This window comes from Anolis carolinensis, chromosome 5 (assembly GCF_035594765.1).
Source record: "Anolis carolinensis isolate JA03-04 chromosome 5, rAnoCar3.1.pri, whole genome shotgun sequence".
NCBI lineage: Eukaryota > Metazoa > Chordata > Lepidosauria > Squamata > Dactyloidae > Anolis > Anolis carolinensis.
Window position 1 is genome coordinate 136,606,514 of NC_085845.1, and position 13,717 is coordinate 136,620,230.

At 39.8% G+C, this 13,717-nt stretch overlaps 1 protein-coding gene across 4 annotated transcripts in view; it reads right to left on the reverse strand.

Moving 5' to 3' along the window:
- Positions 1-12,203: 12,203 nt before the first annotated feature.
- The window catches only part of ptprz1 (protein tyrosine phosphatase receptor type Z1), a 116,603-nt gene continuing 115,089 nt past the window's right edge, over positions 12,204-13,717 (reverse strand). For all 4 annotated transcript variants that reach the window (XM_062982347.1, XM_062982346.1, XM_062982349.1 and 1 more), the window contains one exon: positions 12,204-13,187. In XM_062982347.1, the coding sequence (XP_062838417.1) occupies positions 13,047-13,187 (141 nt within the window). In that variant the 3' untranslated portion in view covers positions 12,204-13,046. The remainder of the gene's footprint in view (positions 13,188-13,717) is intronic.

A 13,717-nucleotide genomic window follows, 5' to 3' on the forward strand; every position in this document is an offset into this window, starting at 1 on the left:
GTTTGTGCTTATCTCTTTTTATTCTGTTCAAAGCTGTATTGTGGGTTGAAGGCAGCCTTTACATTTGTGAGCATAAGCTGGGATGGGAAGCTCGTGGCCCATGGCCTCATTTGACTGGGCCAGCTCAGGCCCTAGAGTGGTGGTTGGAATTGTGGTGTTGTTGAACTATAATTCCCAGAATCCCTTCCACTCGTTTTGTTTGCTAGAGCTGCTGCTAGGTGTAGTTCAACAACATCGAGATGGCTGCAGAACTCCCACCCCTGCTCTAGACCACTACTTCTTAAACTATGGGTCCCGATCCCAATTTTTTAAAACATTTTTATTGGGTTTTACATTCATAATTCATAACAACAATACTTCCCTTTTTTAACATTTGCCTTCCCAATCGACCAGTATTTTTTCCCCTCCCTCCCTCCTCAACCACAGTATATTTCTACTAATCTTGCAGATCCAGCCACAGGTAAAGTCTTTGTATTTTTTCTTTGATGTAATCGTTGGCTCCTCCATTTTTCACCCAGTTGAAGTAGTCCTTCCATCTATTTGTAATGTCCTTTTGTTTGTTCATTCTTGTTACTTGCTTAGTCATAATTCCTGTAATGTCTAACAACACTTGATCATACATATAATCATTCCAATTATTTAACATCCATTTCAATTTGTCTCTCCATCCTCTAGCAATCACGGCATGTGCTGCTCTTATTGTTACTTTAAATAACTCTTGGCAGTTAGTTTTTATACTCTGATGATCCAACACTCCCCAAAGTAGCAAATCATTATTAATTTGTTGTCGAAGGCTTTCATGGCCGGGATCACAGGGTTGTTGTATGTCTTTCGGGCTGTGTGGCCATGTTCCAGAAGTATTCTCTCCTGACATTTTGCCCACATCTATGGCAGGCATCCTCAGAGGTTGTGAGGTACCTCACAACCTCTGAGGATGCCTGCCATAGATGTGGGCAAAACGTCAGGAGAGAATACTTCTGGAACATGGCCACACAGCCCGAAAGACATACAACAACCCCATTATTAATTTGTATTGATATCTGTAATAAGTCCTGAATTTCCCTTGTATCATTAGCCAAATATTTTTTAATTCAGAACACTCCCACCACATATGTGAATAAGTGCCTTTTTCTTTATTACAATGCCAACACTTTGAATTCTTCCCTTTTATCATATAAGCCAGTTGTTCAGGAGTTCTATACCATCTTAATACCATCTTTTTTTCTAATTCATTATATTTTTCTGTTTTTATTTTTTTCATGTTCCTAATTATTTCCTCTACTTCTTGTGTGCTTAATGTTTTAACCCCATTCCATTTGTTATTTATTGCTTGGATCATACATTCCTTATCTTCTACCATTAAATTGTATATTTTTACGACTGTTCCTTTACTTGTTTTTTCTCTTGCATTTAGCCATTTATCTACCTTCAATTCTTCAGTGGGCTGTGCACCTTCTTTTTTTTTTACTTTTTCCCAGATCCCTCTTAATTTTAACCAATTTTCTTTTCCCCCTTTTTCCAAAATATCTAGCCAGTTAATTATCTCCCCATCTTGTTTCCACATATCTTTTACCCTCCTTAATCCTTTTTCTTCTAAGGTATTTGCCAACCTTTCAGGGAGTCCCATACTCTTAATGGGGGTCCCCTTAGCTCAACATTGGGGTCATGAAAAAATTGGCAACAGTAAAAGGTTTCAGAACACCACACATTTACACAAATCTGCTAGCAACAATGTGCAGGGTTTACAGTGGACTTTGCAGAAAATGCTTTAGCTGTACTTCCCAAAAAGGAAATCAGCCTGCAAATGCTGATTTATTATCAGTAAATGTTTTATTTTTATACCTATTTTATTTATCCTTATAACTGGGGTCACAAAAATTTCTTGTTTTGAAAGGTGTTGTTAATGAAAAAAGTTTAAGGACCCCCGGTCTAGAAAGCGCAGTTCTTTCCATTGCTGCTTGTTAGACAAAACAGGCAGGGAAGAGAACAGAAAGGCAGGGTCCTTTCATTTAGTTTTCTTATTGTGTGCCTCCCATCTACAACAGGTTATCACCAAAAGAGCGTGGCCCTGGACAGCCACTCATCCAAGCTTAGATGACACTACTGAAAAATGTAATCGGAAGTTGTTAATAGCTATGACTTCCAGGTTTGTTATTAAGGGATGCAGATCTGGAAATCAGAGTTGATCTTGTTCAACATATTTTGTGGGGAGGTGGGGATAGAAAAAAATGTACACGTGAGGCAGCTTTGGAATTGCAAAAAGATTAAGGCTTCACATAGTACACATACCGCACTTTCTCCAGCTATATTTCATAATAGTGGCATCTTTTCAGACCTTCACACTTATGGACAATTTCTACCTTCCAGTTATCCTCTGCTTCAGGCATGGAAATTGTAAAGCTTCCAGACCCACTGTTCCATTTTTTCTGTCTAAAACCTTCCAAAAGGTATTGTTTTTGATGACAGCAGAATAAAAATATGTTGTGATATGGAGGTTTAACGTGGGAAAAATATTGGGTGATCACCAAAGCTCAAAAGTGATATAATTTTTAAGCACCATGTACTGGGGCCTCCGGTGGCACAGTGTGTTAAAGCGCTGAGCTGCTGAACTTGTGGACCAAAAGGTCACAGGTTTGAATTCGGGGAGCGGAATGAGCGCCTGCTGTTAGCCCCAGCTTCTGCCAACCTAGCAGTTCGAAAACATGCAAATGTGAGTAGATCAATAGGTACTGCTCCGGCGGGAAAGTAACAGCGCTCCCTGCAGTCATGCCAGCCACATGACCCTGGAGGGGTCTTCGGACAACGCCGGCTCTTCGGCTTAGAAATGGAGATGAGCACCAACCCCCAGAGTCAGACATGACGACCTAACATCAGGGGATACTATTGCGCAGATACAAAGCAGCTTCTCTGAAATATTGTATAATGTTGTGCAGATACTTTTTAACAGAATGGTAGGCATTTTACGAAGAGTTCCCCCTCCAGGTTTTTTGTCCTTCTCAATAATCATACAGTTTTGAAAAAATGGTGAGAATAATCACTTGAACAATCATATCAAATTATAATAAATAACAAGGATTTTCTTTTTAAAAAGATATTCTAATTAGGAGCCCCTGGTGGTGCAACGGATTAAACTGCTCAACTGCTGAACTTGCTTACTGAAAAGACAGCAGTTCGAATCCAGGGAAGCAGGGTGAACTCTCGCTATTAGCCCCAGCTTCTGCCAACCTAGCAGTTTGAAAACATGCAAATGTGAGTAGATCAATAGGTACTGCTCCGGCGGGAAGGTAACGACGCTCCATGCAGTCATGCCGGCCACATGACCAAAGAGGTGTCTACAGACAACACCGGCACCACCTCCCAGAGTTGGACACAAATGGACTTAATGTCAGGGGAAAATCTTTACCTTTAACTATACATATTTCCTCACACTAAAGGAAGGGATAGAAAGAAAAGGTCACAACATTGGCTTTATTTCCTGCTTACATCACATCAGTGTCCCATTTTCAACAGTCATCAGCAGGGATGTAGCTACAGGGTGGGCTAAATGAGGACATCGACTCCCCTCAATAAAAATTCTGCCTCCCCAAGTTAGACCCAAACATTTAGCATTATAGTGACTTACAGCTTCTGTTGAACAGTTAGGCATCCAAAGAAAAAGGCAGCAAAGGAAATGCAACCACAGCAAATATAACATTTCCAAAGGTGAATATTTCAGTATCTCACTCCCTACAATACTATACATTTGTGAACTGCAAGGAAATTTTATTTGGGGGGCCATAGAGATGTTCAGCGGTGGAACTCTCTTCCCTGGATTGTGGTGGAGTTGCCTTCTTTGGTGGCTTTTAAACAGGCTGGATGGCCATCTGTCGGGGATGCTTCAAATGCTATTTTCCTGCTTCTTGGCAGGGGGTTGGACTGGATGGCCCACGAGGTCTCTTCCAACTCTATGATTTTAAAAGAGGGGAGCTGCTTTCATTTTTTCCTCTCTATAGTTCCTCTACCAGGAATCAGTACTTTCTATTGATTATACAGCAACAATTCATTTCAATTTCAATCAATATATTGATTAGCCCTTTGGCCATATCACAAAGCAACAATTCATTTATTAGTCAGCCTCAGTTAACTAAAAGAACAACTCATATGCCAATGTAGTACTTTCTGTCTAAATTAGTCCTTCCCTAAAATTGGGTTTCTTGTGTTTTCTGTAAGATTTCCTAATCATTTAGACTTAGGACAAGCCTAAGGCCAACTTATTATGGACTTTTTTTGACAAGAAAATTTCAGAGGGCGTTTGTCTTTCCCTGTCTCTGGGCTGAGAGAGCGTGACTTGCCCAATATCACCCGGAAAATCAATTATAAGAAATTTAAACTGTTCTATTCTAGCAACTCATTAGAGTAGCAGAAACAAAGCCATTGTCTTTCTGACTAAAGATATCAATCTAGCCATATCCCCATGCTAAATAATTATGGAAAGAATGGTCTGATTTAAAGCTTTCAGTATTTGATGAAATAGTCTTGATAAAAGCTTACATTTCGCCTAAAGCTTTGTTTCATTTCAAATTTGCAGGTCCGCACTTAAAGAAACATTGGGTTGTTGTATGTCTTTTGGGCTGTGTGGCCATGTTCCAGAAGTATTCTCTCCTGACGTTTCGCCCACATCTATGGCAGGCATCCTCAGAGGTTGTGAGGTATGGATAAACTAAGTAAGGAAAGGAAAGACTATATATCTGTGTATATATCTTTCCTTTCCTTACTTAGTTTATCCATACCTCACAACCTCTGAGGATGCCTGCCATAGATGTGGGCGAAACGTCAGGAGAGAATACTTCTGGAACATGGCCACACAGCCCGAAAGACATACAACAACCCTGTGATCCCGGCCATGAAAGCCTTCGACAACACATTAAAGAAACATTATTTGACATCTCAGTTCTTGCCATTTATTAATTTAAAACAACAATGTTTAAGATGCACGTTCCTTCCCATTTATCAATTTTTAAGCTGCACAATTTTGATTGCACATTTTGTTTTCCAACTGGTCACAAAATAAACAAAATTTCCAAAGATTGATGTGCAATGTAAACAAAGTGCTTTTGAAAAAAGTAACTTGCCAAACTCTGGTGTGATTTATCAAGGCTTCCTTCTCTTCCCTGTATTTACATGGGCCTTGCTGACCTGTTTGTACAGACAGACGTGTAATCCTCAATAATGTGTTGTGTTAAAACCATCTTAAGCTACTGTTGCCTCCTTTTATATTGCTTCATTTGTACATATTTAAGATTGTGCTTTTGATTTGTGAGTGGTTTTTATTTTGGCTGCGTGTATTCCCCCCCCCCCCCCAAAAAAAAAAAGATAAGCTGCTTTTGGCTACAGATGTTTAATAATTATTAATCATCATATTAATGTGGTGTGAGTGCCTGTAGGTCAAGGAAAAACAAATTCATATTGAGTGCCTCCAGGTTATAAGATCTCTAGGTCCTATTTGCCTGGTATTAGACTTACTGTAATTTTAGGCAGAATAAAGTCTGCCCCTTTTAAATAAGGAAATGCAAGGTCTTTGCTTTTGTTTGGTTGCAAAATTAATTTGTAAGATGGAGGAGGTATCAGATTTTTGTGTGTGTTAATACTGCAACAACTCACTTTCAGATCTTTAAGTTGTATAATAATAAGCAATAGCAGAATCAACTCATTTAGTTGCAATACCACTTCTTTAGATTGGAAGACAAAGTGATATCTCTGTCAACAAGCTTTTAATTTTAATTTAAGCAGCTGGTTCCAACTATAATAGTGCACTTCTGAAAAATGCCCATCTAACTTTGGTTCAAAGACCTCCAAAGAAAGGGTGTCCATTCTCCCACCTGCCAAGGTAGTCTATTCCACTCCTTAAAGAAAAATAGTTCTTTGTAATATTTAGATGAAATCTCTTTTCTTGTAATTTGAATCCACTCATCTGTGTGAAGACATCTACCCTTGCGCTTTGCTACTCTGCTGCTGAATACACATGCCCAGTGTGGAATACATCTCACCACGTTAAAACAGTGGAGGTGGCTCTTAATGAGACACGCCGCATTATCACAGGATATCTATGCCCCACACCACTGGAGAAATTATACTGTTTATCTGGCATTGCACCACCTGACATCCATCGGGAAATAGCAGCCAGCAATGAAAGGACCAAGGCAGTCAGAAGCAGCCCTAGGTAATTTTGCCTTGTAGGCAAACCTAGTGGCCGCGCACCCCCCCTGAAATTCCGCCCCCCCGAAGGCCCCGCACATACCGCTGCCGGCAGCGGCAACCATCGGCTCCTGCCCCGTCGGGCAAAATGGCCAATGGGACTCTTCTGCGCATGCGCAGGGGTTCACTCGCGAGAGAACACCTGCACATGCACAGAAGAGTCCCATCGACCATTTTGGCCGATGGGACTCGTGCGCATGCGCAGAGATTTGCTCACTCTTGTGGCACGGGTAAGGCACCCAAGCCTCCCATCCGCTCTCGCGGCACGGGTAAAGCACCCAAGCCTCCCATCTGCACACAGGGCTTCCATCGCTTGCACGGACGGGCGGTTTGGCGAGCGAGGGACCCATTGCACATGTTCGGAAGGGTCCCATCACTCATCGTGCCTTACGTCATCACGTGAGCGAGTGAGCAAGCGAGCAACCCCCTATGCATGCGCAGAAGGGTCCCATCGGCCATTTTGGGTGATGGGACCCTTCCGCGCATACGCAAGAATTCTGCTGTGGAAAAATGAAAGAGAGGTGGCGGTGGGCAACGGCGGGGCTGCGGCGGAACCACATTTTCATGGGGGCACCTCGAGTGCGCCCCCTGTTGGTGTGCGCCAATGGCGGCTGCCTACTTAGCCTCGCCATTGGACCACCTCTGAAGGCGGTGACATGTCCGGCCCATCCCCTGTTCAGATATCAGCCAGCATGCCAATGCCTTACATCAATAAAGAGTCTTCTAATATCTACAGAGATACTCGCAGGAACACCTCAGCAAACAAGAGTCCAAAAGTGGAACCTCAATCAGTGGCTGACACCAGATGAGACACTCCTTCCTGGGCACACAGAAGACTGGGTGACTTGGAAGGTGTTGAACAGACTGCACTCTGGCACCACAAGCTAACCTTATGAAATGGGACTACAAAGTGGAATCCACAACATGCGAGTGTGGAGAAGAGCAAACCACAGACCACCTACTAAAATACAGTCTGAGCCCTGCCACATGCACAATGGAAGACCTTATAGCAACAACAGAGGCACTCCAAGTGGCCAGCTACTGGTCAATGGACATTTAGTATAATGCCAAGGTTTTTTTTAACTTTGTTTGTGTTCTCAAATACATTATAACTTGTATCCTCGGTTCGCTTCTGATCCAATAAATAAATAATAACTCCTCTATGTTTTATTCTCTGAGGCAGAAGAAGACAAACCAGGCCTGTAGCTGGGGAGTGGGGGTGGAGGGTGGGGGAGAGGGGGAGTTAGGGGTTCAAACCACCCCCGAAATTTTTCAGGTTAAAAAAAAAACCTAGTTTACTCATAAATTTTAACTGGTTAACCAAATCCCCATGCTAAGTCTATGAGACACAAAAAATTAAGAGTCCCTCCAGGCACTATCTCAAGCAGATATTGACAGGTCTGTAGCTGGTGTGTGTGTGTGTGTGTGTGTGTGTGTGTGTGTGTGTGTGTGTGTGTTAGGGGTTCAACCCCCCCCCCCCCCGAAATTTTCAAAACCCCCTCCGAAATTTTTTTCTGGCTACAGCCATGAGACAAACCCATTGTATTTTGCACATGACATTACTTCAGTGATTTCAAATTTATTGATTTAAAGATTGTAAATAATTGTCTTAAAAAGTACTGTTCCAAAATTCCAGTTGATATAGCCAAATTCTTGTGTACAAGTCAGAGAGAAATGGTAACCAGATTTCTATGAAACCATCTTTGCTTTTCTCCCCCAACTGTAAATCTGTCAACAGGTGTCTCTGTAATGTTGAAAGGCTTTGTCACAGGGCATATTGTTGTCTGTTTGAATCAAAGCTGGGTTGTGAACTGTATAAAGTAAGATTAAATATATCACTAGAGTGCCAGCTTTGAGCTGTGGGTAAAGTGAAATGTAACTGACAGATGACACGAGAAACATGTGTTGCTTTATTATCTGAAAAAGAAAAAAGAAGTGAGTCTTTCCCTGTAGGTGCATCTGCAACAGCTATGTGCAATCTCCAGCTAAATAACAAACCCTTCATGTTCTTTCCGGTGAGAAGGTAGAACCAAAGGGTCAATGTAAAAGGACTTTTTTCCTTAACATGGCTGATTATATCTTCCACCATCTGAGACTAGCTGCAATTTTTTACAGTAACAGCCAAGAAGGAGTAGATTTCCCCACCACAATATATTGATGTGAGATTGCTTTGCTATACACAGTATATTTTAGAATGAAAGGACAGTGTTGAATATTGGTGTTGAATAGGAAGTAAAGATTTTACAGAAGTACTGCTGATAGAGATGAAAACTAACAGAATCAGTTCAGATATGTGCATTTTTCGGGCTCTTACTTAGCAGTGTACCAAGAGAGATTCTCATGCATTCTAGAGTTGCCGCTTCCACTATAGTCAGCTTCCTTTTATACAAATGATTTCCCAGTTCTATCCACAGATGAAAAAAGCCAACATATCTTATGGTCGTTGCGTTTGTGCCTAAATATTTTTTCTCCACTGGAAGGGATGTTAGGTTCAACTCCTATATTTGCTTTTTAGGTGTGTTCCCCCCCCCCTCCATGCTAACAAAGTAGCCATCTACACTAACTATTTAATGCAGTTTCAAACTGATATTGAGGAAAATGGACTACATAGGAAAGGCTCGTACCAGTTTGAGGCACAGATGATGATTATACAAACCACAGAACATTGATGCACATTGCGGGCTTTTTTCACACACTTTTTGGGGTGTTTGTTATTTGTATACTAGTTTGAAGGAAGCTTCAAATTATATTAAATGGTCATTATAGATGGGGCAGTCATTAACATGTGTTTTCATATCTTTAGAGGGGGGAAAACACCTTAAAGTTGCAGTACTAGTTAAATATGTATTAGGACCCACAGGAGTAATTGAAATAACATCTTCCCTACACTTGACCTAGTTTAAGGAAGTAGCTCCGTATCTTTTGAGTCTGTAGCATGGATTACAATACAAAAATAATCAAAATATATCCTTTTTGTCTGGGAAGGTTTGCTGGTTCTATTTAGGAATGGATGCACATTTATTAAAAGGAGTAATCCAGGACAAGTTGAAGATTATGGAAGATTTCTTATAATTCTTCATTTTTTTCCAGATCAAACTGTGTGTCTTGCTAAAAAGATTATCCTACAGATTTATGTATTTAAAAAAACTTGTCAGCAAGTTAAGATGATTGTGATTATAGGGGTGGGTGGGAAGAACGCAGCCGTTGATTCCTTGGATAACACAAGTCAACAAGTATTTTTCATCAGCTATAATTTTAGGTCATTCTCATAGAGTTTTTTTGTGCTGAATTCAGATCTGTGTTTATTTTTTTTCTCCCTTGTAGTTTTTGCGACGAGGCTAATCTAATAATTAATGCATTTATGCACTGATATCAATTAGATTCTATTGATATCAGTGAGTAAATGCATTAATTATTCTATTAGCCTCATTGCAAAAATTGCATGTGATAGAGAAAAAACAAACATAGATCTGAATTCAGTGCAAAAAACTCTATAAGAATGAACTAAAATTATATCTGATGAAAAATACTTGATGGCTTGTGTTACACAAATTTGAGTGAAATGACTTCACAGCTATTTGTCATATTTTAAAAAGTTGACATAATGGGAAAAAAATTAAAACATACTTAAAAATCAGCATAAAAATGATTTAAACTGTGCTACTCTCCTTTCAGATTATTACAAAAAGTTTGATTTTGTTGGCTTGTGTAATCATTTTTTCAAATGACTGCTGGAGGGCAGGTATCTTTCAGGCCCCTTCTTCGTGGCAGAGAAGACATTACTGGGAATAAATCATATGCAATGCAGTCCGATGCAGGCCTATTCAAAGCAAACATCACCACATACATATAAAGAGATTTAGTCCTCGGCAAGTGAATGGAGGACTACATTCTTAGACGTTTTCCTGGGTCAAGTGTGTTTTCCTGTCTTGATTTTCTGATTGGTTCCATGCTTGAGATTATGGATAGAAAACAGAAGGCAAGAGGATTAGGAAAGGGGGTTATGGAAGCAGCCATAAGATCAAAATTATCTCTGTGGCACTTACATCCCAAGGGATATTGAAAAGCTAAAGAAAAAAGAGAAAAAATAAGACTTGGACTGTTCTTGTTCAGTGCTTGTTTTGAAACAAATAAAGAGGGAAGGAAGTTGCCCTGATGAAAGTTAACTGTCCATGTATTTTGAGCAAGTTGCTCATATAATCAAGATTGTATGTCTGTCTGTACTTTAAAGAGCATTTCTATTTATAGGCAATCCCCCACGTTAACTGGTGCTAAACTGGAAAAAATCAAATAAAACTTTTTTTTACTGGTGAGAAAACTTTTCTAGGAATTTCGAGGTCCTCCAGATGTTGGCCATAGAATCCTCCTGGAGGATCTAAAAATGCCTAGATAAGTGTTCTATCTAGGAATCCCTGAGTCTTCCAGTGCAACTTAACTTCCACAAATAATCAAACCCACAGAAATAATTAAACCTGCAAATGTGGAGGTCTGACTATACATACTTTCTTTTCAAGGCAGCTCAGTGTCTAGGACTCTGTGAGCCTTACTGGATTCCTCTTAGATTATTAATTATATCTCATTTTGTCCTTAAAAAGTTTCAACTTTCATTGCTTCCATTCATTCTATACAAACCTTCTTACAGGACACACACACTCTTAAAGAGAGTCTCTTTCCAAGTTACTGTGTGTTGAAAACTACAGGAGGGCCTTGCTACCCATTTAAAAAGATAATGGAATTGGAAGAACCAAGGGTTGCAAAAACAGCATCAATGAGCCACAGATGGCATTTTGCTTATCCGGATTCATCCCACCAAACCTGACAATTCAAGTGAATGCTGGAGAGAGCCTGAGGATCAGTGAAATGGTGAGATGCTCTAGCCCTAAAATTGAGGGGAAGGGGAGTGTGGGGAGCCCACCCATTCCCACCAATGGGATGAAAATTAGGTGACCAAATGATTACCGATCCCATTTTCCTTTCATTTCACTGCTTTTTCCATTTGGCAAGAGGTCTCCCGTATCGTGCCAAATGAATGAATGGCACGAAACAAAAACACGGATTAAACAAATGAGAGAGATTTCAGGCCCATGACTATCTATATATATAAAAGAGTGATGGCATCAGGGCAGCGGACAAAACAACAAAACTACAGGCCCCCCAACCTCGAAATTTGACAACACAACCCATCATTCACGGCTCTAGGTTGATACAACAAAAAGAAAAGAAAAATAAAGTCCTAATTACAGGGAGAGGAATAATAGTTTTTATCCAATTGCTGCCAGTTTGAAGGCTAAGCTCCACCCACTTGGTCTCCTAGCAACTCACTCAACCCAGGGGACAGGCACAGTTAGGCCTCACTTAGGCCTCTTCCACAGATTATCAGATTTTAACTGGATTATATGGCAGTGTAGACTCAAGGCCCTTCCAAACAGCTATATAACCCATTTAGAATCTTATATTATCTGCTTTGAACTGGATTATCTTGACTCCACACTGCCATATAATCCACTTCAGTGTGCATACTAAACATAAAGACAACCATACAACAGACATTCAATACCACCACTACCTCAACAATTTCTCACCAACACCACCAGACAACACCACAGCAACGCGTGGCTGGGCACAGCTAGTTGCTTATATAATATTTCACAATTAAATTGACCTTAATATCACTTATATAGTGATATTATAAAATATAGTGATATTTTCTAGTATAAAAGAAATGACCAAAGAACTAGTGCAGGCAGGTAGTTCTGGTGAGGGGAGAAAAGGTGACAGAAAACCACCCTTGGCTTTATTTTCAGTCTGGGATATATAAATGCCAGATGCATTGAAATGTATATACGATAAGAAAAACCTCCACAATTGTTGCAGCTAGAGGTGGACAGTCAGTATCTCCTCTCCCTCCATGAGACGTAAGAGATTTTTTTGTGAAGCCACAGTAGAGGAGACTACATTCACCAGTGATATTATGTGTCTTCAAGGTACTGATATTTATTTTTGCAATTCATTGGATAAAAATGGTTTAAACAATGCTGAGTACAGATGTTATTTTCATAGAAATGTCTTATCTCAAAACAAGGATATTTCAATTTCCCACAAAAGTTAAAACTGCATGCAGAGATACGGTTACTCACTTAGGATGCATGATAACGTATCAGAAGATGCTTGTTAAAATTTAACAGGTACGGGACTACATCATTTTAACAATGCAATTACACAGAACTAGAAAACCGACTTTGTAGTAAAATATAAAAATCTACAATTATAAATATAAATTTGGTCCATGGAATCCACTCTAGAAATATTTACAGTAAGTAACAGCTATTCTAAATGCCTACCAAAATCTTAAAATGTTGAATATTACAGAGAAGAGCATATTTACATTCTACCATATTAAAAGTTTAATTTCTAACAAATGTAAGGAATGCTATAAATAACAGCAAGTAAACGGGATACTAAAACATTACATGTTTGTTGTTGAGAACCTTAAATTTAAGTTAAAATAAAGCCTGAGAAATTAGAAACTAATACTGTAAAAGAGACCACAATTTCATTTGTAGAAACACAGTAAAGTTCAATCAAGTTAGTTCAAAACATAACAAAATGCATTACAAGAAATATTTCAAAAAGGCACACATTGTTAATGATATAAGTTCAGTAATTAAGTCATTTGCAGTGTTTGTTTGAAGAAATGAAATAAAAAGATTATCATGTCTAGCTGGATAATTTCATCCATTTTTTTTTAAAAAGAAAGCCATACTGAAATTTCGAGCTCTGGATAATCATGGTCGGTCATGTTCTGCCCACAGTCAAACTAGAGATTCCAAGCTTTCCGCTGCATTGCCATCTGGTAAAGCTGAGCCATTACTGTCTATGGATACTGAAGGATTTTCTTCTTGCCTTGAGCTAACAAGACTGAGAATGGTTTTGTAGAGAAACTGATAGTGGTCCTAAGGGTGTTGGGGAGTGGAGTGGGGAGAAAAGGATTTTGGTGAGTGTAGTTCGTCCCAAAGACAAGCACCATTCCTTTTAACAGCAAATGCAGTTGGTAACTTCTGCTGATAGAATTGGGGAATTAATGCCTATTCCGCATAACTTTAACATTTGAAGAAATATAGCAAAACTCTTTAGACAAAGGACTTCATCACATTGAAGCAGGGAAGTGTTTAGCACAGTAGAACTCAGTCAGACTCCGCGTTGAAATGAAACGGATGACTTCCCTACCTTCATCACATTGCTAAATCTATCAGTTGTACTCAATATTCTTTCAGTTCATTTGCCATCACACTGTAGAGATTTGGCTCCGTCCGCCATCCCCCACTATCCCACCCACCTCCTCTCTTTGAAATGTCAGTTGTTACATGTTTTCAATTTCCTGAGCCTTCAGTCTATCCTATCTTTCCGTTGCCCCACCGGGGAAGGAAGCAAGGAAGGAGGGAGGGAAAGCGGCAATGCATTCTCCCTCTCTCTTTTCTCGGCT